The following is a 22715-nucleotide window of genomic DNA, read 5'->3' as shown; positions in this document are numbered from 1 at the left end:
TGTCATGGCCTTGGGGTTTGGCAACAGTGGTTTCTTAAATCCTCTCCATAGGATGGCGTTGCTTCGCTACTTGCACCTACGTCCCACTCTGCAACGTGCTTCTGGTGGCTGTCTTTCCTATTTACATACGTCCATAACCAGAGCAATGTCTGTTAAGGTATGGCATGAGTTTAGAAATGAGTCCTAGTGTTCGTGAGTTAGTTGAGAGATGCAGACACTGCCGGGGGCTGTAAGTATCCTTATCAAATATGATGCTGCCAATGCTTAGGAGGGAGGTCTTATTCCTGGTTGTGTAAAAAAAACTCCTTAAAGTACGTTTGGAATTGCTGTAATGAAACTGTCATGACCATGTCTGGTTCTGTGTCATGAGTATGTTAGAATCTGTAACGTGGGTGTCATGACATCAGAAGATTTAAAAGTGCCAGAGATACAGAGTATGTGGCAGGTATTGATTTTTTTGTCGCAGAAACTACAGTTGCTCTCTATGAAATTATATTTGGCAGATTTGTATATATTTAATACATATATTTAGCAAAACTGAGTGTATCTTTAAGAAAGGGTTTTGAATTTTCATATTATCATTGTAGCTTACTTTAATACCTGTCTGGTAAAAGACATATTTATGGATATAATTAGCATTACAGAATAGAATCACTTAATTCTGAAGTTAATATCTGAAGTTAATAATAATGCAGAGCTGAACTATAATTTTGCCGATAGCTTTGTATCGAGTGATTTTGTAGATATTGTGCTAGTTTACAGGCACATTGAAACTTTGGAATGATAAAGTACATTGTTTAGAAAATGAAACTTGCGGAGCATGACTTGGATCGTTCTGTATTCATTGATAAGAAAACAGTGGGGAAGGTTCTGAAGACCAAGGAAAGTGCTGGATTAATAGATGCTGAAGTTGTAATATCTAGATCATACGAACCAATGAAAACCTCATCTGACAGTGCCTAATTTTCAGCATCATTCAAAAAATTTGATTGTTATAGTTGTTTCACCGTAGTTGATAGGAGGTTAGTTTGTGTGTCTGGTGTTGAGTGAATTCAGAAGTTGTCTTTAGATTTCTTAAAACGTATTTCTCCAAGTCTGAGATAGGCAGTTTAACATACTGGCAGACATTTATAATCCTAATGCCTGTGCATTTAAGATGTCCGCAAAATTGGCGCACATCTCAGAAGTTAGAATAAGAGATGGAAATGTTCCATGCTTCCGTAAGTTTTCTTTTATTTCTGTGGTTTTTACTCTTATTCTACCCATATAATGATGTACTACAAGCATTCATCCCCCAGCACTTCATCTACTTTGTTGTTGCCATATTCTGCCCTAGTATACATTTCACTTGTTGGAGGCACATAAAAGGAAAAAGTTTTGGTAAGCACAGAGTAAATGTATTTTAATGCTTTATACGGTATATATTTACTTATGAATAACGTAAACAATAAAAACCTACTGAAGAATTGGCATATATAATCCAAAAACTCTATCTGAACTCTTCTCAGTCCTAAGTATTGTACTGAAAATTTTATAGTAGCTTAATTTCATACTAGAGGTTGTATGATGACAATTTTACTCTAATACCCAGGATATATAAACACATTTGAACACTGCTTAGTCATAAAGTATTGTACTGGAAGTTTTATCGTAGCTAAATTTCATAGAAGAGGTTGTATAATGACTTAATTTCACCCTAATAGTTTCATTACAGTTTCATATGATGATATTCAAAACTGTTGTATAGGTCTGGTTACATTTTGAATTATGATTATGTATATCAACAGGTTGGTGATCAACTTCCTAGTGTGGACCTTTTTGAGGAAACCCCAGCCAAATGTGTCAATACCCGTGATTTGTGTGCTGGCCGTAAGGTGCTTGTTTTTGCTGTTCCAGGGGCTTTCACACCTGGTTGCTCCAAGGTGAGTTCAAACTAATAATAATCTTAAAAGCTATTTTATTATCCAGACTAGAGTTCTATCAGGTCATTCAAAAATGTGCAGAGGTCCTTCATAACCTACAGTGGCCTTGAGATATGAAAACTGTTAACTGGAATTTACTGAGACTGTACTCTCTAGAACACAGATAGGAGAGTGTATTTTTTCATACTTGATTGCCATTTCCTGCATCAGTGAAGTAGCATCAAGAACAGTCAAAGAAAGGCTGCAACCACCTACATCCATTCTCTAGCTCTCACGTGTAATTCGGCAAAACACAGCTCCCTGTTCATAATCAGGCCCTACAGACCTTTCCATGGTTTATCTCATAAGTTCACATGCCCTGGTCCAGTCCACTGGCAACATTTCAACCCCAGTATACCACATTGTTCCAGTTCATTGCATGAGATGGTTGAATTATGTCTTAAAATACAGATTAGAAAATCCTGAAAGGTATTGTTCCTAGGATATACTGAAAACCATCTTGCTAGGATATACTTAAAACCAACTCCCTGTTGGCATGATAGGCATGTACATTCTTGTGAAACATCACTTGTAAAGTCAAAAAAAGCCTCACTGCATGTAGCAGGTTTCCTCCCTCACCATATATTCTTAAGACCTGCAAGGGATCCATATCATCCCTGTCATATTCTTTCTCCAGGTCCACAAATACCACATACAAATACATGTTTCTCTTAAGGACTAGTATTTCTTACACACCTTCATAGCAAACAACAGCTATACACGTCCCCCACGATTTCTGAAACCACATTGTTCCTCCCCAATCTGGTGCTCTGTACATGCCTTCACCCTCTCAGTTAATACCTTCCCATACAACTTAGGTACCTTCAGCAAACTTATACCTCTGTAGATTGAACACTCACCTTTATCCCCTTGCCTTTATACAAAAGCACAATATATGCATACTGCCAGTCATCAGGCACATCACCATGATCCATACATACATTGAAAATCCTTTCTCAATAAGTTCAACTGAAATACCATCCACTTAAACTGCTTTGCTGCATTTCATCTTACACAAGGCTTTTAACACCTCATCTCTCTCCACCAAACATCTCTCCATGACTCTCTTACTTCGCATACCACCCCAACCCAAACAACCTGCATGTGCCTCTGCCTCTTTATCATGAAACATTTAATAGTCCTTCAAAATAATCACTCCATTCTCCTCCTCACTTCATCACACTAACCCTGTTACCCCCTTCACGACTGTTCCTATTCGTTCTCTTGTTTTTTGCCCATTATCAACCTCCTTATAAAACAACTTTGCATACTCCCATAAGTTTGCTTGCTCACCCTATTTCTCATTTGCCCTCTTTTTCAACCCCTGCAACTTCCTCTTGATTTCCTGCCACTTTCTTTATACATCCCCCATTCATTTGTACTCCTTCCCTTTAAGTACCACTTGAACACCTCTCTGTTTTCTTTCACATACAACTGGATATCTTCATCCCACCACTCGCTTTTAATCTGCATTAGTTTTTAACCTGCATTAGCGAGGTAGTGCAAGGAAAGATGAAAGAAAAGCCCAACCCACCCACATACACATGTATATACATACACGCCCACATGAGCAATTGGAGCCAGAACATGCAGGAGGGTGAAAGGTATGCATGAGATAGAGTGAATTGGAACTATGTTGCATACTGGGATTGATATGCTGTCAGTGGACTAAATGAAGGCATGTGAAGTGTCCAGAATAAATCATAGAAAATTCAGTGGGCTTGGTTGTGGATAGGGAGCTTTGGTTTTGGTGAATTACTAGGTGACTGCAACTTGGTGTAAAAGTGACATTGAATGTTGGTATTTTATAGCTAATGACATTTCCAAATTTTTGTGTGGACATTGAATGTTGGCATTTTATAGCTAATGACATTTCCAAATTTTTGTGTGCATAGATTGATTCAAAGCACTTGTTAGAACTGTAAATTTTTTTTTTTTTTTTTTTTTTTTTTTTTTTTTATACTTTGTCGCTGTCTCCCGCGTTTGCGAGGTAGCGCAAGGAAACAGACGAAAGAAATGGCCCAACCCCCCCCCCATACACATGTACATACGTCCACACACGCAAATATACATACCTACACAGCTTTCCATGGTTTACCCCAGACGCTTCACATGCCTTGATTCAATCCACTGACAGCACGTCAACCCCTGTATACCACATCGCTCCAATTCACTCTATTCCTTGCCCTCCTTTCACCCTCCTGCATGTTCAGGCCCCGATCACACAAAATCTTTTTCACTCCATCTTTCCACCTCCAATTTGGTCTCCCTCTTCTCCTCGTTCCCTCCACCTCCGACACATATATCCTCTTGGTCAATCTTTCCTCACTCATTCTCTCCATGTGCCCAAACCATTTCAAAACACCCTCTTCTGCTCTCTCAACCACGCTCTTTTTATTTCCACACATCTCTCTTACCCTTACGTTACTCACTCGCTCAAACCACCTCACACCACACATTGTCCTCAAACATCTCATTTCCAGCACATCCATCCTCCTGCGCACATCTCTATCCATAGCCCACGCCTCGCAACCATACAACATTGTTGGAACCACTATTCCTTCAAACATACCCATTTTTGCTTTCCGAGATAATGTTCTCGACTTCCACACATTTTTCAAGGCTCCCAAAATTTTCGCCCCCTCCCCCACCCTATTTTAAAACTTTCTCAACTTTACAGATCAGTAGTATTTTCTTTTAACATTAGTGCAGCATGTCTTCATATCTAATATTATGAAACTCCTCTGTAATTTGACCTATGTGGAATGTTTTCAGACTCACCTCCCAGGTTATATAACTCAAGCAGATGCAATCAAATCTAAGGGCTTTCATGAAATTGCTTGTGTGGCAGTAAATGATCCTTTTGTGATGGCAGCATGGGGAGAAAGGCACAGTGCTGGAAATAAGGTACCTATAATTATTGTTTTAGGGAAGATGAATATAAATTGGTATAGAACATTTCTTTAGAATTAAGTATCCAAGGAATATATTCTTAAAGCAGTTTCCATCGTTGTAAACTATACAGTTTATGTTTTCTAGCAGTTCTTAGAAACAAATCTTGCTTTCCTTTTTTACAAAATGATCCAGTGTATTACTTAGTTATACAATTTCATTTCTAATGTAGTCAGGATTTTTTTTTTCATTACACCCACACTCAGAGAGAGCCCAGTGAGCATCTTAGAAAGCACTTAGTTGGGGGGGGATTGGGAGTTGACACAATTTTACCCTGAGTATGAGGTGTATCACTCTGGTTTTTGATAAACTTAAGTGCATTCTGATTCAATTTTGTTATTTTGTCTTACTTCACTGTATGCAAGGCTTTTGGTATCTCTTTTCACCATACCATTCATCATGTTTTCTGTAAATAACACTTGCATGTTGTATATCATTTCCAGTGTCATAATTTGCTTTGTCTGCATTCATATTTATGTAAAAAACTATTTAATTAATGTCTTTATCATAAGAACATCCTTTGAAGATTGAGACTGGCTGTACTATTATAATATGTGAACCCATACTAAGTTCACTTATATCTCAGTTGTCAATTTGAGAAACCAATTTGCTCATTTTTATTACTACAGGTTCGCATGCTTGCTGATACTAATGGTGAATTTACGAAAGCAGTTGGCTTACAGCAAGATTTGGCTGTATTAGGGGGTTTGAGGTCAAAACGTTACTCCATGGTTGTTGACGATGGCAAGATTACACAACTGAATGTGGAACCAGATGGCAAGGGCCTCACTTGCTCTCTGGCAGAAAATACCATTGCCAAATTGTGAATATTTTGTAAACAGTCTTCCATATTCTTTTAAATGTACTGCCTTTGATTTAAAAGTGAATCATCAGATATGTACTGTATTTCTTAAGAAAAGTTTTTGATTTAATCCACTTGAGCATTATATTCAAGATATTTTTGTGGATACCATTGTTAATTTCAGTTACAAAACTTAGAATACATAACATATATTTTAATTTACTGTGTGTTATTATGAAAAGTATTTTACAATAGGCATTTCATCTTTGGGAAGTTTCACATGTCGATCCAGGATGACATAATTAGAACTTGTCTTCAAGTATGAGAATCACTTAAAAGTGTTTGGTAATGCAGTGTTCAATATATGCTCATTTTCATCAAGTTTATCTTAGTGATTTTGGCCCTATTAATAGCAGTTTTTTAGTGTCATCCTTCGGGCACACCAAAGAGCATTACAGACTTCATTGATAGTCTTTAGGTTCATTTTGTCTGAAAATAATTTATATAAAATTATTTTCAATATAAATGCTAGGGAATTGAAATATTGTACTTTTAAGAAATAGAAAATTAATATGCATGATCGTTTGTCATACAAAAGACATTACCATAGTGACCACTCTGTTGTATGTATATATACATATTGTTATTGATATATACATGGCACATGACAGCTAGAGAATGGATGTGAGTGGATGTGGCCTTTCTTCGTCTGTTCCTGGCATTACCTCGCTAATATGGCAAATGGCGATCAAGTATGAAATATAAAATGAAAAAGATATACACCATGAAATTATGTAAAATTCATTCTTTTTTATAAGAGGTGTAGTTTGCTTTAAATTGTAGACATATAGTTGCTGCTCTTTTGCTTTGGAGTTCCTCCATATTGATTTTTTTCCTGTATGGCACTATGGTGTGGATTAAAGACATTTTGTGTTAGTTGTTGATGTAGAACTGCAGCATTTTGTTTAAGATTTTTCCTTTGTAACTGATGGATGTTTAACTGTTTAATCTGGAAATTTGTATATATAACCAGTCAAAGTCACAATGTATAAATTTTCTTCCACGAGAGGAATTTTCTTTTGTAGCACAGTTTTTGAATAATAAAGTAATAGTTCTTATATATACATAAACGTTTTACTTGTAAAACTTTTTTTTGCAGTCCATATTTTCTCAATGTAATATACTCTGCAGAATTTTAGGGTTATATAAATCTTGAAAGGTGAACACTATTAACGCAAATCAACTAAATGCAGTGATGATCACATTTTGCCTCCATATGTAGAGTGGTGTGTGTGAAGCTTTCAGACTGTTACAGCATTGAATTCATTCACCTCATTCCACTCTCCTGTGAGCATATACTGTTTTAACCCTACTGTGCCAACACCTACACATGCAACATGCTGTATCCTATCTACTGTGGATGTAAATTACAATACTGTAATACCAATGAATATAGTTAGTGTTACCTGATGCATGATGAGATATGTACATGGATCACAGTTTCTACATGAACATGCAGTGGGCAATTAAAAAAATTTATTTAACATTTTTAATAGTAAAGGAATATAAATACTGAATATTATTTACACGTAAATGCTAGCAGGTGAAAAAAAATACGTCATTTACTTTGTTGAAAGTATCACATAATGAACCAGAAGACCATTTTTCCTGAAACATTTGTAGTTTCTACACTGAACACTTCTGAAGATTGTGTAACTGCTGACAAAAAAAAATCCTTTAAATAAACAAAAGGTATTCTATGACAATCTTTGGATAACCTGAGGCAATTAGGAGCACCACTTGAGATGCATGCTACTTGTAGTTTCTTTACCACTGTCTCATGAAAACTGTTTACAGGAAAATCAGGCTTTATTTATTTACTTATGTATGCTACATCATCATATGTAAATGAGATATTTTGTCTAATTTCTATTAGCTCTGATTTGAAGTAAATCATGAACATACAGCCCCACTTTTATCACGATAAGAATTCCAACAAAATAGACAGTCTTCTATATAACTAAGGCACTTGCTTATTCTGTACACTTTTCCTTTCTCAGCTTTACAACTGCAGCACAAATCAAGTCATTGTCTTAGTTTTACCACCAGAAATATTCCTTGTCCAGAAAACCACATGTACACTGCAAATATCAAGTGATTATGTGATTGTTATCTATCTATCTATCTATATCATTGATGCCCATTCCCTTCAGGAATTCCCATCAAAGATGTGGTCACAGCAAAAGTCTCCACTCACCCTGCTCTTACATGCCTCCCTCACATACACCATTCCATGCATTCTTCCCCCATTCCTCTCCCTCCAGTGTTCTTCCACTCTATTTCCCCATGTCACAGGTCATTATTATCACATTAAAATAGTTGTACATATGCCTCCTACCTGCTGGGAAAAAAATAACTGTAGTACAATAAAAGATAAACTGAAAATTATTTTGCTATGACTACCTTATTTCTGCGAGTACATTTAAATATACTGCATAACATAAATTGCATGCAATGTTTATGAGGCAATCTCTCATCTGTCAGCTATATGCCCATGGCTTGCCCAACTGTCGTACTAAAAACTAAATCCAAGCTTCTGCAATAGTTCTGAGATACCCAGATAACCTTAAGTAACTCCAAACTCTCTACTGATGGGATCCCTATTCAAGCCATATCGGTTTGCTTGGAAACTACGTATACTTTAGAAAAAATAAAAAAGTTAAAAATTACCAGAAATCCATTGACAGATTATATCAAATATGAGCAGTATGTGAGTGTAATCTTACACCTCATGCTAAGGTGAAAAACTACTCATGATGTTTCCATTACTATAAGGAACAACGCCTTGGGAAAGAAGTAAACTGGGCAGGGATTAACTTTTAGTACTTTAGAGAACTAACATCTACACTCCTAAGAATGAAATAAGAATCCTTGACCCTTCACTGCCAGAGAGTGCACAACCATAACTACTATTTGGCACAGGAATTTATGTTGTATTATTATATGACAGTTTGAGGCATACATTATGTAGTCACTCTATTAGAATAATATACAGATTAAAGACGTGATTAACAAACAACAACAATTAACAAGGATAGTAAGGTGTGAAGAGATTGTAGACATTGATCAAGACAAAGGTGGTGATGGCACCCACTGCCGAACCTGCCTGAGTGACTGCACCACACCAGAAGAGAGCTCGAGCACTCTCCTCACGCATCTGGTTCGCAATCTCCACTCGCACATAAGTCATCACGCCTGTGAAGAGTATCCACGCCAATACCTGTTGTCAAAAGGGGTAGATCTCTTATTATTTCATTGAATGAGTTTGTTGCAGTTCAATCACTCAAGATTTCTGCACAAATGGTGAGAACAAAGAAGTCAGTTACTATTCCACTAAGATGATAGTTATTCAAAGTTTGTTCTGTAAGTTTTAACATGATGAAATACTGAAATTCTGATTCATTTATCAATTCAAAGTTAAAAAGATGATCTTCCTTTAACTCTGGAAAATTTCTTGAAAAAAAAATCCAAGCAATTCTAGGAAATTTCATAAAATCATAGCTGAATCAATAAAGTACAAAGATAAAATTACTAATATATTTCATTATAAATGCAAATTCAGCATTTCTGAAATCTTTTCATCAGGAAAGTTCAGCTTACTATAACAACAGGAAGGAATCTTATTGAGTTCAGAATGGTTAAATCAGTGAAAATGTTAAAAAAAAAAAAAGATGTAGTTTATCATTGGTGAGGTGCATTTGTGAAACGACCAATTTTAAGAGAAAGAATGCCGACTTAAATGGTAATGGGGGCATGGTGTAAAGGATAATTCAAAATTGTAAGTGAATACCTAATGACTAGAAGAGAATGTTGTAACAGAAAAATGCACAAAAGTTCAAAGTGGGGAATACTGACTCATAATTATGTGATAAGCTATAAATGCCAGACCAAATGGTCTGCTGAAGCCATAACAGGACTATAAATGGTGGGAAGAGTAAGTTGGAGCATTATGGTATCAAGAACTGAAAGATGAAGCATTAAGGCTATCAAGTGTGACTAGAGCTGTAATGTATGAATGAAGGCCAAAGATGACACTGTAATGGAATAATGGATATACCTGGTGGCAGGAAAACAATAAGCACTGGAAGTTTGTAAAAGTTGACACAGAGGTTGTATGTGTAAGAATGAGTTTCTGGTCTTTTCCTTGGAAAGGACATTTAAAAGTACAAGACTAAAGGTCATGTGAAATAGCCCAGAGGCAGTAGCATGATAAAGGTCATAAAGCATTGACAAATAAGTATAAAGGCTTATATTGTTATGCCTATAAATTAAGGCACAAATATCCTTATTTCGAATGAAGGTAATATTGCTGCATAAAGTGACTGAGTTATAATTCCGGGGATAAAGAATTCTGTATCAAGTGCAGATGGCAAAGTCTCATATGTGGGGATAACTGCTAAGAGGGGAGGTAAGTTAAAGCAAAGGCAACGAAACATAAGAAACCAAAGTATCTATATATGAACACCTGGAGGATATAAAAAAAGTATCAGTATTAAGTGAAGATACAAATTGGTCGACAAGCCATCTAGACTAAAAAAAACTAGGGTACACAGTGGTTTAATGGAGGCACACAGACTAAAAGTAATATCTCTTATTAAAACTTGAGGCACAGTTGCTAAGTGCACAAAAGCTGCCACTGGTTACAGTTCAAGATTGGGAGAAGGAACAAACTGGAGGACAAGCCATGCTCTTCAATTATAGACAGACAAAAACTGAAATATAATGAAGAAATGGATGCATAACACGCGACAATTCACAGTGCTGCTGTCATAAGTAAAAACAGAAAAGATTTAAAGTTTGTATAATATATATATATATACCCTGGGTTTAGTGGAAAGAATACTTCCTTCTGTTCTTAACGCTACCTAGCTAACGCGGGAAATGGCGAATATGTATGACAATCTTACTTTTCAAGGTCTACTCAATATATCCTGATGGATTGTACGTACTATGGTGTCAACTCAAAGAGCCATGACACGGATCATCACAACTGCAGAAAAACTTGTTGAAGGAAAGGTTATTAGGGCAGGCGAGATCGACCACGTAAACTCGCCTGACCCCAACCCAGCCCTGGAATAACCACGTGGGATGCTTACTAAAGTCCCTATCACACTGTGAGTAACCCTGTCTTAATGGTGTTATTACTTCAGCTTTACCTAATTCCAGTGATATATTTTTTAGAACATTTAGGTAGGAAACATTTTATCATACATACTGCATGAAATATCAAATATATTAATTGCTTGACCTAATTAAAAAACAAATGCTTTCAGCAACGAACGATGATCTTCAAAAGCGTTACCCTAAAATACCAAACGGATGAAAATATCACCTTTACTCATCTTCAGGCTACTGACAGCAGCTATTTTCTTGAGATTTAACAATCTATCCAGAAATGAATCCGCATCAGTTTTTAGAACTGCAAACTCCGCCCTGGGATTACCATGTAAGTTATGCCGTCTGTTTCCCTTGCCTTTTCAGTATTTCCTTGCAGAATGGAAACTTTACAGCAAATAGTTTTCTGTTCCTTATGCCGTGAAGTGTCCATGGCGTGCCATGGGAAGGCTGTCAAGAACTCACCATGAATTTGTATAACTAGAACAATGTGCCAATAATACTTGGCTTTCTGATACATAATTTGATTTAGGCGAATATGTCTATAGTTATTTTGATGTTTTCCTCCTATACATTAATTACTGCGGTCAAGTACACTCCAGCAGAGTAGCATCTTATAAGGCTATGAGGAGTAATGTACCGTACATTGTTATTTAAGAGCAATCTAGCGATCAACAATGTGGCATATATATACCTCACGGATGACCTACAGCCGACGCCATGTTCGCGTTATGTGTAATAAAACCACCAGTTCTATGTCCTATTGAAGTAAGGATGGCTGTTCAAAGAACCCGTAAATGCACACACACACACACACACACACCTTACACAAGTCATCCCAATCCACCCTAACTCGGGCGGGTTACGTAGTGCACGGTATTGTGTTGGAATAACTGTATTGTCTGCATCAGTGTCACGTGTCTGAACCCGTGCCCACACCCCACGTGTGAGTGTATGGAGGGATATGTGGCACGTGACCCCTGGACCTGTACACCTTACCCTGGGTCACATACAACTTACACAACATGACAACACAACTGCAGCGAAATATGATTAACCCGATATAGAGAAATAATCTTTTTCTTAATCTGAAAAAAAAGAACTATAGCTGATAAATGAAGTTAGAGAATACGCAAGCAGTTCGATAGATATATGATTAAGGTTACTGAAGATAAGATGGAGACTGCCCAGCCTTGAATTTAAGCATGACGAGAACCTTTCTCCTGTGCTGGGCACATAACTGTAATAGATCTATTTCTTATGAAATGACTAGTCATGGTCAACGATATGTGGGATGATTCAACTCATATGGCACGGCAACTGTTTCCCACAAAATTTTCCTATTTCTTTTCTAATTTCCTCGTTGACTTTCGCTTTTTTTGTTTCAAATTCATCTATTCGCTATATCTCGTTTTCAATCCCCCGCATAGACACAAAAGACAAACAGAAACATACCCAGACACTTCCCATCACACACACACACACACAATGGACAAAAACAAACAAAGATAACGCAAGACACAAACAGTGATAAACCCAAGTCACATCCAGGGAACCCGGTGACCAAGGAGACGGTTTAGTAATATGAGTGGCGACACTAGGGTTCGGAGAAGCGGCCATCATGTACTTGTTCGTTGCTCGCCTGTAACGTGTGTTCACGATTGCAGTCCTCGCAACCGGATTTCATTTTTTCTTTTATTTACCCAGTGGCCACTGCTATCCTCATTAACTAAACTTTTCTTAATTTACCCAGTAACCCTTGCTAACAGTGATTAACTTATATAACTCAGTATCCCTTAATAACACTATTTAATCGAGTGCAAAGAAAGGACTTCCCAACTTTTATAATACATACAAGACATAAAGTACATTTACCCTGCTACAAGAGCTTTGACCCATCAAAATATCACAGATACATTGAGTCATATGATACAGAATATCTGTATATCTGACGGGAGATAAGACTACAACAGACTTGCATGTCTAACTGTACAATTCTTAGAACAACGGTACAGACACAAAGGCAAACTTCTCCATGTGATATGGTTGAACGTTTTTTTTCATGTGTGTAGAGATGCTGTGCTTCCATCATCTCCAGAACGAGTTAGGCCAGTTCCTCTAAACAAAGAATTTCTATAAATATGCTAATGCATAATTCCTTCGACTAAAACAGTGAAATAACAGCCTCTGCGTATATAATATCTGGTGAATTTCAGACTCGGACGTGCAGTTGTCACGAAATTTATACCTGCAAAAATTACCAACATATATATAACCACTCAGAGTCGAAGAGAAGGAAGGAAATAGATAACATGTACTACACATTCATTTTAACCGGTAATTATCTCCATAAATCTAAATATACCAAAATCAGAGCTTTCAGTGGCTGGTCATGATGAGAGCAGTGATGATGCAGAGTTCACTGACATCAGGAAATAACCACTACCAAGGCAAGGGTTCTGAATGTCTCTTGCAAATCATCGTTACAACCCTATACTGTATTTTGAAAATGAGAAGACTGATTGTGATTCCTTAAGATGATACGCCTACAAAAGCAAAAATATATGAATGACGAATTTATATACATACAGCGTTCTGATAGTCGCTGCAGCATGAGGCTATATTTACAATAAACGGGATATTTCACTTAGTTCTGACGGTTGGTATCCCTGCAAGAAACACTGCACTGAACGGTTAGGAACCTTGCATAAATAGTTGGGTTAGCGTTCCTCACCGTGACGCACTCACGGGCCTCCCAGGGTCGAGAGCACAGGTTCGAATCCTGGTTGCGGCAGTCGGCCCATAGTCAACTCAGCTGTTCATCCACCTCTAAGGGTTAGTCGATAAAATGGGTACCTGGCTAAGGTTTTATATATATATATATATATATATATATATATATATATATATATATATATATATATATATATATGGGGAGAAAGAATACTTCCCACGTATTCCCAGCGTGTCGTAGAAGGCGACTAAATGGGGAGGGAGCGGGGGTGGGGGCTAGAAATCCTCTCCTCCCGTTTTTAATTTTCCAAAAGAGGGAACAGAGAAGGTGGCCAAATGAGGATATTACCTCTAAGGCTCAATCCTCTGTTCTTACCGCCTTACATGCCAATGCAGTCTTAGCGAACATAAAGAGAAAAACGGAAAAGTTTTACTGAAGCAAATTCCAGCAAGTAACAATTTCCTTGAAATGCCAGACAACAACCGCTAATAATAAAACAAGAACACCACGTCTGCTATCACCCATGGGGGAGAAGGGAAGTTGTCATCATCATTGTCTAAACGTGAAATGACAATAATTCCTTTAATGCAGAAGGGACGTCGACAGTCCAGTGGTCCGTGGATTCGATTTTACTATGGACAGCAGCCACTAACGACATCGGGTCTTGAAGAAAAGTGGTAAGACACGAAAATAAGATGGAAACTGCAGCTCTTAACGCTCCTGATCAACGTGTTTAGGCTTGAGCAACATTAAAAGGAATTTCCGAACGTATGAAAACCTACATTAAGTCTAATAAATCCCAAAGCTTTTGAAAACCAGCGGTAAAAATAACTTTTTATTAGAAAAAAAGGAGAGCAAGTCAGTACCTGCAAAATAATAATTCTTTTTGCCTATAACTATGACTACATCTTCAATTAATGGGATACATACAGCCTACGTAACATTACTCGCACACATCCTTAACCTGTGACCTTTGAGTTAAAGTGAAATACGGATTTCCATACTTCTTCACTGCACACGAGTTGAAGGAAGACCAAAATCTCCATTCGTACATACTTCATACACCAAATGCATCCTATCTCCTGTCATTCACCACTTTAACATCATTTCCAATATCCATAGCCCTACTCTGCTCTCTCGTTAAATCTTGGCACCATCTCTACCACAATTTACCGCTTTTCCTTATACCTTCACCTTTACTGATGCAATAACAAAAATAAAGGCAATACTACTATTTCTACCACTACAACAACCACTACTACTGATAATATCTCCTTTTACGAATAACTAAGAGAAATATGCATTTCGTCAGCTCTCAAATCAGTAAATTGGCGATGCAAGTGAGACAACTCAATACTATTGTTATGGCTGAGCTAAGCACATAAGCTCTTGAAGTCGTTCACCTTTCCTCATCTTCCCCACCTTCACTCGTGTGTGTGATGTGACGAGAGTCAGGCGACAATCGTTATGAAAACCACACTTGACACATGGTTTTCTGAAACTGCGACGTCCCTTTGACCTGTTGATAAGCACGATGGTACGATCATTGGGTACAAAGGACTGGCCTATGACCTGAACCTTTATAAAATACGGTCAAAGGCCCGGGTAGCGTACCCTTGGAGTCTATCGTAGTGCTTATGGGGGGGGGGGGGGGGGCTGATGTTTCTCCTATGATATACCATCCAATATTTCAACTAACCATTCAGAAACTAATGGCATGAATGACATGAAACAAACCTCCCTGATTTTGTGGCAAAAAAAAAAAAAAAAAAAAATGGCGAGGCGACCCTTTAACTCCCCCACACGAACTCATATGAAACTTGGGTCCAGAAGCCCCAGGTTCAGGATTTGGGTAATTTGAACCACCCCTGGGAAGCCCATTCAATATAATCACAAGCTTTAAGGGAGTGGAAGGGGAGAAGTCTCCACACGCACACATACGTACACCCAGGACTTACCACGACACCTTCTCCTTGCTTAAGACTCGCAAATAAACGGAATACTTACGAGGAAAGTAGCTTAAACCCTCAACTGGGCTTTTCTCGACTTTAAATTTAAACACAGACTCGGCAATACTTACAACAAGAGCTTCTCCCCCCGGAGTACCCATCAGCGGTGGCCGAGGACTGAGGGCGGCGGTGGCGAAGATGTAACATGAAATGAGAGTGCCGAAGGCACCCAGTACCACCAGGAGCCACGCCCGCGCTCGGGGCAGCACTAACGTCAAGAGCGCCGCAAGCGGGTTGGCAAGAGACGACAATGCGACAGCCAAGTGGTATGCTATGTTGCCGTACGCCCCGCACGAGTAGGACTGTATGGAGGGCAAGGCGCCGTTGGTGAGGCAGCACGCCCAAGCTTGCCCTGCCAACATGAGCCAGTACGCCAGCGATGTCATGCCTTGCTTGGGGAACACGGCGTTGCTCATCAGCTGTGTGTTGGTCTGTGAGGCGGCAAGAGTCGCCACGCTCTCAGTGGGCGAGATGGACCGTTCACTTTTGATGTTGGGCAGGTTTTCCAACAAGGTGAATGCAATGGTGCTTGCTATCATCATGGCGAACAGGATGTAGAAAAAAGATGTGACGGAGAACCTTGGATGAAGAGGCATTGGCTCTTGAACTACATAAGAGATGTTGCCTTCATCGGTGACGTTCCATTTTGTGACATTCTCACACTTGGCGTTGCCTCCAACGCCCTGGGCCAGAGATACCAGCGCCGGTAAGAGCCCTGAAAGCCCCTCTCCGACTAGGTAAGAGGGCAGGTACATCTCTCGCCAGACAGCCATATAGGGCATGAAGAGCACCGACGAAGTGCAATCCACCAGCGACAGCAGGAAGACAAAGGTGAGCAGTGCTGTCGAGTGATTCGCCCCGAATACCCAAGAGGTCTTCTGCCAGAACAGCGACAGCAGAAGGGAGGCGGCGCAGCCCATGGCCAGGACCCCGTAGACCACGGGTGCTGGACGCTGGTCTGGATAAAATGACCTCAACAGCGAGTACGCTATGGGGCCAACGTTGGCGATCTGTGGTATTGAGAGAGGGGGTGTCAATAACAGTTATCCGATGTACCGACAAATGGGTATTTAAACTAGCATACTGCAACACGAAAAGGCATTCTAAGTATCTACGACATCACAAAGAGATGTCAAGATTCTCAACGGAAGCACCTGAAAATTGGTCACTAATTTGCTTGATATTTCAAAATAACTTTCAAGAAAGCAATGATCTACAAAATTAAAATGAAAGTAATCAGTCAAAGTTTAACAAGCCTCAACTAATCTAACATATATCGCATTTTGGGCCTTTAAAACAATTTTCTTTAACATTCACCAGCACAAACGAACTTTCCTATTCGTCATATTAAACTAATTAGGCTAGATAATAACGATATTAATGCGTGTAACTTTACGTACTAACTAAACGTGCTAGGCTTGGACGTACGAGATGGAACACTCAAGCGAAGTATAACAGGCTTGGAGCAGTGTCATGCTGCGTGAGATTTAAGCTTACCATATGTTATGCTGCTTGGTCCTTATAACAGCTTACTATATGTTATGCTGCTTGAAATCTAATAATTCAGCACTTACGATAGATTATTATAAGTTATGTTGCTTGAAATTTAAACATTGTCATATAATACGCTAGCATAGGCTATGCTGCTTGATATTTAAACATTTAGTCCTTTTGAAAGGCTAAGAACGTCTTCATTTTCACCTTGGTAAACAAACTAGGAACACATCAGGGTGCTCTTTAAAATTTCACACGAGGATGTATTATCAAAGGTATCAGAAATTTGATTTAGAATAAATGATCTGAACGAGACTGATGTGCAGACATAACTTATTCTTTTTTTTTTTTTTACAAAAATGTGATACAGTATTGCTAAGTCAAGTACTGGGAATTCAAAAATACCTAGTCTGGGAAAGATGTACATTAACTGATATATGCACCATACGATAGTTGAATGCGTCGATACGACTCGGTAACTTTACGACCCTTCGTACTGTCGTGCGCTGGTACTTAATATGATCTACAAGAAGGAAAACTTGGCTTAAACCTTAAAGTGTGCTGTATAAAGCAAAAGCACGTACAACTTATCAACATCGAGAAATACAGAACGATTGACTGATAAAACTGAACACTTTCCTCACATACGTTGATCTTTTTCCACAGAGGCCGTAGTATAGAAATAATTGGTCTGACTAGGAAGTAAGAGGAGGATCTTGACGAACCTGTATGATAACGGAGAGGTAGGAGGGAAGGTTCCATCCCTCGGGCAGGTCAGCTACGAGAAGGGGCAGCTCCACCCAAAGTCCGTTGACAGAGACCCAAGCGCCCAGGCCGAACACCACAGCCAGCAAGTCCACTAGGGGCTTCCGACCCAGCATCATGTCGGTGCTGCTACTACAACTGCTCGTGCTTTTACCACTGTTTCTGGAGCTCAATAAGGGCTCCTGCTCCTCCTGCAACAAGGAAAAGCGATACGCTTTAAAAGGCATATCACGTATAACACAAAGTCCATGATGGGGATTAACTCAATAACATCTCTAACAATGATTACTAACACAGAGAAAAAGAATGAAAACACTACATGGCTCTGATGCCTATCACCACATATGTACCTTCTGGCACACACGAAAGCAGCGCCTAGGCGTTGGTCTTGTGAACACCAGTGTGAACACATCAGCGCGCCAGAACTCTCTGCTGCAGGATTTCAACCTTACAATAACTCTTAAGGGGAACCAAGGCCAGCGGCAATGAGGGTACGATATGATTCAGGAATGTATGAACAACATGAACTGGAAACCTGGCAGACACATACAACAATTGGAGCTACTCCGTAACATGGTCTAACCTTTCCTGAAATCACTATTAAGGTACTAAACCAACTGCCATGCCTCATCAGAATACAACCAGACATGTCACTCGGTCTAAGTGTTTTAAGATTCATACGTTACATTGTGGGAAGGTTCCTTTAAGACGTTTCCCTAGAGGTTTGAGTTTTACTTCACACTCAGAGTGACTGGACAAAGCATTCCCACATGACCAGGTTCATGGCCATATCCTAACCAATTTATCTCTTAATTCTACTTTCACAATTTTTCACAATTTCGGCATGTGTGTGTGTGTACGCTAAAAGTACACATGATTCAAGTAAAAACCACAAGGAAACGGAAAATATGATGTCAAGCGCTTTCGTATATTCACATCGACAGGAGTGAGTACAGATAGAATTAAAATATTATATACCAGCCGCTACTGAGTGAGGTCGGCAAATGAATTACGAAAATGTTAAAGGATTAGGGCGCAGGTCACCCTCGACGACCTCACCTCTCTTAAGTTACAAACTCAGGTTAACTTATGTTCTGGGGAACATACACTTTTTTTCTTACTTATAAAGTTATCTAATCTATATGAACCGACATTTTGATTCATATGAATATCTCAACTATATTTGATAAGAGAGGACTCAACAATATTCTAACCATTGTGAGTTACTGTATGTGACTGACAACCTTACCACTGCTCCAGTCAATATGAAGATCAAAACCTTACAGGTAGACAAATATTACATTAGATTTTTCACTATACCTAACACTTTTTTTTTTTTTTTATAGCGTTTGACTTTAACAGTTTGACCACTATGAAACGGATCACACTATTTACAGGGGATATTGTACATACAACCCTTCCGAGCAGTTACAGAATATCTGAAAACACTTTCAATGACTATCATTTTTGCTGAAAACTACATCAAAAGTTTTGTTAAAATAATGTTGATCTTAATATCCAAAGGATAATACTTAATACAACTAATATTCAATATTAAAACAGGTTAGCTTGAGAGCTTACACCACAAATGTAACGAAACAAAGACACAGTATATGAAATGTATAGATTTTATACCCCGAGGACTGTCAGGGGTTAGAGAGGAGTTTTAGACTTGTTACAAAAAGAGGGATGAGGGAGGGCGGGGGGGTTAAATATAACAACTATTCTATAGATGGGAGGTACATAGAGATACATGGGATTTAAACTGACAGTATGCCTAAGACTAAGCTTGTTTAGTTTATCCATGAAGTAAAACGAGAGACAATATAACTATTAGGAAGAGCTGGCGTGCCTAGATCGTCGTTCAAAAATTAAAGCGCAAAAGTATGATTTAGTTGTGTACTATCAGGGGAAATCAATGTCCTGCTTTTAGAGGTTTGGACTGTGGTGGTTGGAAGGGAAAAGGATAGGAAGGGATGGGCAGAGAACTCCTTACATGCATGAAATGCAACGAATGACGTAAACATGACTGCTCTTCAGCGGAAGGGAACTTTTCCAACATGATTTCGTGAGCACATTGACCAAGGAAACAGCGATAAAAGAAAGTGAAGAGACAGACCATCTGCCATGTGAGGGATGTAAAAAGGATGCGAGAAAATGGCTAATGACGACGAGAATGATTCTGTCAAGCAGTGTAAAGAGGACTGAGGAGAACACATCCCACACTTAAATCCAATATCATATGTGGGGGCGGACATACCTAACCACCATACTGGCTAAAGGCACTGAAAAGAATAAGTGCACAAAAACGCAGTATTCTAAAAAAAAAAAAAAAAAGACTTACCTAGTAAAAATATTCACAACACTGAGATAAACACACACACACACACACACATATATATATGTGAATTGGGCCAGGTGAGGGTATTCCCTCAAAGGCCCAGTCCTCTGTTCTTAACGCTACCTCGCTAATGCGGGAAATGGCGAATAGTTTGAAAGAAAAAGAAAAAGATATATATATATATATATATATATATATATATATATATATATATATATATATATATACTATTTCAACAGTTTAGGGAGACTGCCATACAAGGAGAGTGACAAGGTGCAGAGCGCCCAGGCCCGTGCTCTATTTGAAATTCATGGAGGTTATGACTGAGCAATGATGGAGCTACTTTAAAGAAAACTCGTCAGTGATTCGTATGGAGGGGGGGGGGGTATCGGTGGGGAGCATTCCGCCAGAGGGGAAGGGGGTAAAGCAAACAAGAGAAACAACAGTGCCCATAATCTCTCTCCCTGATTCTGAATCTGCCTTACCCATCAGAACCCTCGCGACACTTCTGGTACAGAACGTGCCATACCGCTGTGATCCTTATTACACAAACACCACCTCCTTCCCTAGAATACATTACAGATGGAGTCGTAACTGCTGGAAAGACTAGCACAAGCATATATGCCACACTAATCATGATTCAAGAGGAGGAAGAACGGGCTCCTACTGCCTAGAAGCTATATCAAAACTTCCATAGTGACTAGAAAACTCACAATAGGAAAGCTACTGCAATGGCTAGAATACCCACAAGAAAAACTGCCATGATAGTCGGGGCTTTTTATCACACAAATTGTCTTACTAATGAAAAACGCGGGGACTGCCATAACAGCCATAATGTTCACATTACAAAATAACTGCTACAATCATCTTTTTCATCTACAATTCACAGAAAACGTATTTCGAAGGTTGCACTTACCTGTAACATGACAGACCCGACAAAGTCAGTTAGTTGATATCTATATGTCTCATAACATATTTCCGATCTGGCAACTACACATGCTTTCCTTCGAAATATTCGCAGTAATTCATAAAATATTCTATTATAATTGTCAGTGTTGTTAATCTTCACAAATTAAAAATTCCGTGAGCATCAAATTCATCTCATTTTGGAACTATAGAGGAAATAAAGGCATCATTTCCATAATTTCATAAGGCATTCATGCTTGTCTTCTTATCTCACGAAATGGCAGGTACCAATCAACGAAAGATTCACGGTGTTATTAAAGATATATCCTTATCGATACGCGAAAATCAACATCATTACTTATCAATTAATCCTATGATGTAAGCACAAACCCTGGACAAGGCACCTGCCATCTATTGAAGCACTGGATTTCACGACATGAATATATTAAAATCTAACTTGACAAGTGGGGCCTATCATTAACAACATTCTGTTATCACTTATATTAATCAACAGATTTCCCGCAAGAACTGACAACACTGTATAGGGACGTTTCATAACATATTAACACTCCATAGCCTTACGAACATGAAATATTTCCAATGATACGAGGGCATATCTGTCAATATGATAATAGTCTGACAAGAAATTGTGTATCCCATAAGCACCAAACAGGTATTTAAACTTTCCAAATAACAAAAAAATAAATGTCGTACCTCCGCCATGGTAACACGATTTCTTGAGTTGAACGATCCAAACATCGCTTTATCGCGATTGTTTCACTGGCTGTTCCTCTTGTGCTCAATTCACTTATCGAATCTGTGTACAACTAAACAAACAGTTCACTAACACAGGTCACACTTCGAGAAATCAGAGGAGAACAGAGAACGTATAGCAGATCAACGTTCACTTTACGTGTTGTGACCTCGCCTTTAGGAAGCTATCAGAGTTACCAAGTCGTCATTTCGCAGTACCTCCTTGATTAATTCTCGGCGTGCTTTTCATACAAAACTTTGCTGTTAGAAATATTTATGTCAATTTTCACGTGGAAAACATCCTTCAAGATGGATAGGGAAAGACATAGGGGAGAGGAGGAAAATGAGATAAAGCTACGGAGGGAAAAGGTGTGTGAAAGAAAGGACATAAATTTAAGTTATGCTATGCACGTTAAGCTTACTTGTGTGGTATTATAATATGCATTTCTTTAAACAATATCTTTTGTAAAGATAAAAGTGTTCTACAAGTAAACTACAAGCAACGCGAGAGTAGTGGCGCACACAAGCGGATATGTTAATCACGAAGCCCACGTATCCTTACATATACTTTAGCGTATGTGAGAAAAATTATATGTCGTGTATAGAGGCACTAGTGCTTTCCTACAGTTGTAAGAAAATCACCGTGTAGGTAAACCATTCAACTATACCGTCAGCGGTTCCATAAGAGGAAAGGCCAGCACTAGATTGTTTGCGATGAGGAGTAACGATCCTTCAGTCTCCTATTTTCAGGTTCGTATGGAAGGATCACGTGCATCCTAACTAGCCTTAGAGAACGCACTGTCATTAGGCGAAGTATTTAACA

At 38.7% G+C, this 22715-nt stretch overlaps 2 protein-coding genes across 8 annotated transcripts in view; one reads left to right on the top strand and one right to left on the bottom strand.

Moving 5' to 3' along the window:
- On the top strand, nucleotides 1-6845 carry Prx5 (Peroxiredoxin 5). Its single transcript, XM_071676410.1, has 4 exons — nucleotides 1-157; nucleotides 1788-1922; nucleotides 4737-4868; nucleotides 5543-6845. The coding sequence occupies exons 1-4, from the start codon at nucleotides 5-7 to the stop codon at nucleotides 5738-5740; spliced, it is 618 nt and encodes a 205-aa protein (XP_071532511.1). The 5' UTR covers nucleotides 1-4; the 3' UTR covers nucleotides 5741-6845.
- Nucleotides 6846-7250: 405 nt separating this feature from the next.
- Nucleotides 7251-22715, bottom strand: part of Rift (Riboflavin transporter) — an 89575-nt gene continuing 74110 nt past the window's right edge. For 4 of the 7 annotated variants that reach the window (XM_071676407.1, XM_071676406.1, XM_071676405.1 and 1 more), the window contains 3 exons: nucleotides 17853-18083; nucleotides 15705-16643; nucleotides 7251-8995 (listed from right to left, as the gene is read on the bottom strand). In XM_071676407.1, the coding sequence (XP_071532508.1) occupies nucleotides 8801-8995; nucleotides 15705-16643; nucleotides 17853-18011 (1293 nt within the window). In that variant the 5' untranslated portion in view covers nucleotides 18012-18083 and the 3' untranslated portion in view covers nucleotides 7251-8800. Of the gene's footprint in view, nucleotides 8996-15704; nucleotides 16644-17852; nucleotides 18084-18242; nucleotides 18388-21149; nucleotides 21174-21853; nucleotides 22087-22715 lie in introns of those variants that run through there. The other 3 variants (XM_071676403.1, XM_071676402.1, XM_071676409.1) reach the window with 3 other exon arrangements.

Source organism: Panulirus ornatus, chromosome 23, assembly GCF_036320965.1.
Source record: "Panulirus ornatus isolate Po-2019 chromosome 23, ASM3632096v1, whole genome shotgun sequence".
In the NCBI taxonomy this organism is placed as follows: Eukaryota; Metazoa; Arthropoda; class Malacostraca; order Decapoda; family Palinuridae; genus Panulirus; species Panulirus ornatus.
The sequence above is the reverse complement of the archived record's forward strand: the minus strand, read 5'-3'. Positions and strand labels throughout refer to the sequence as shown.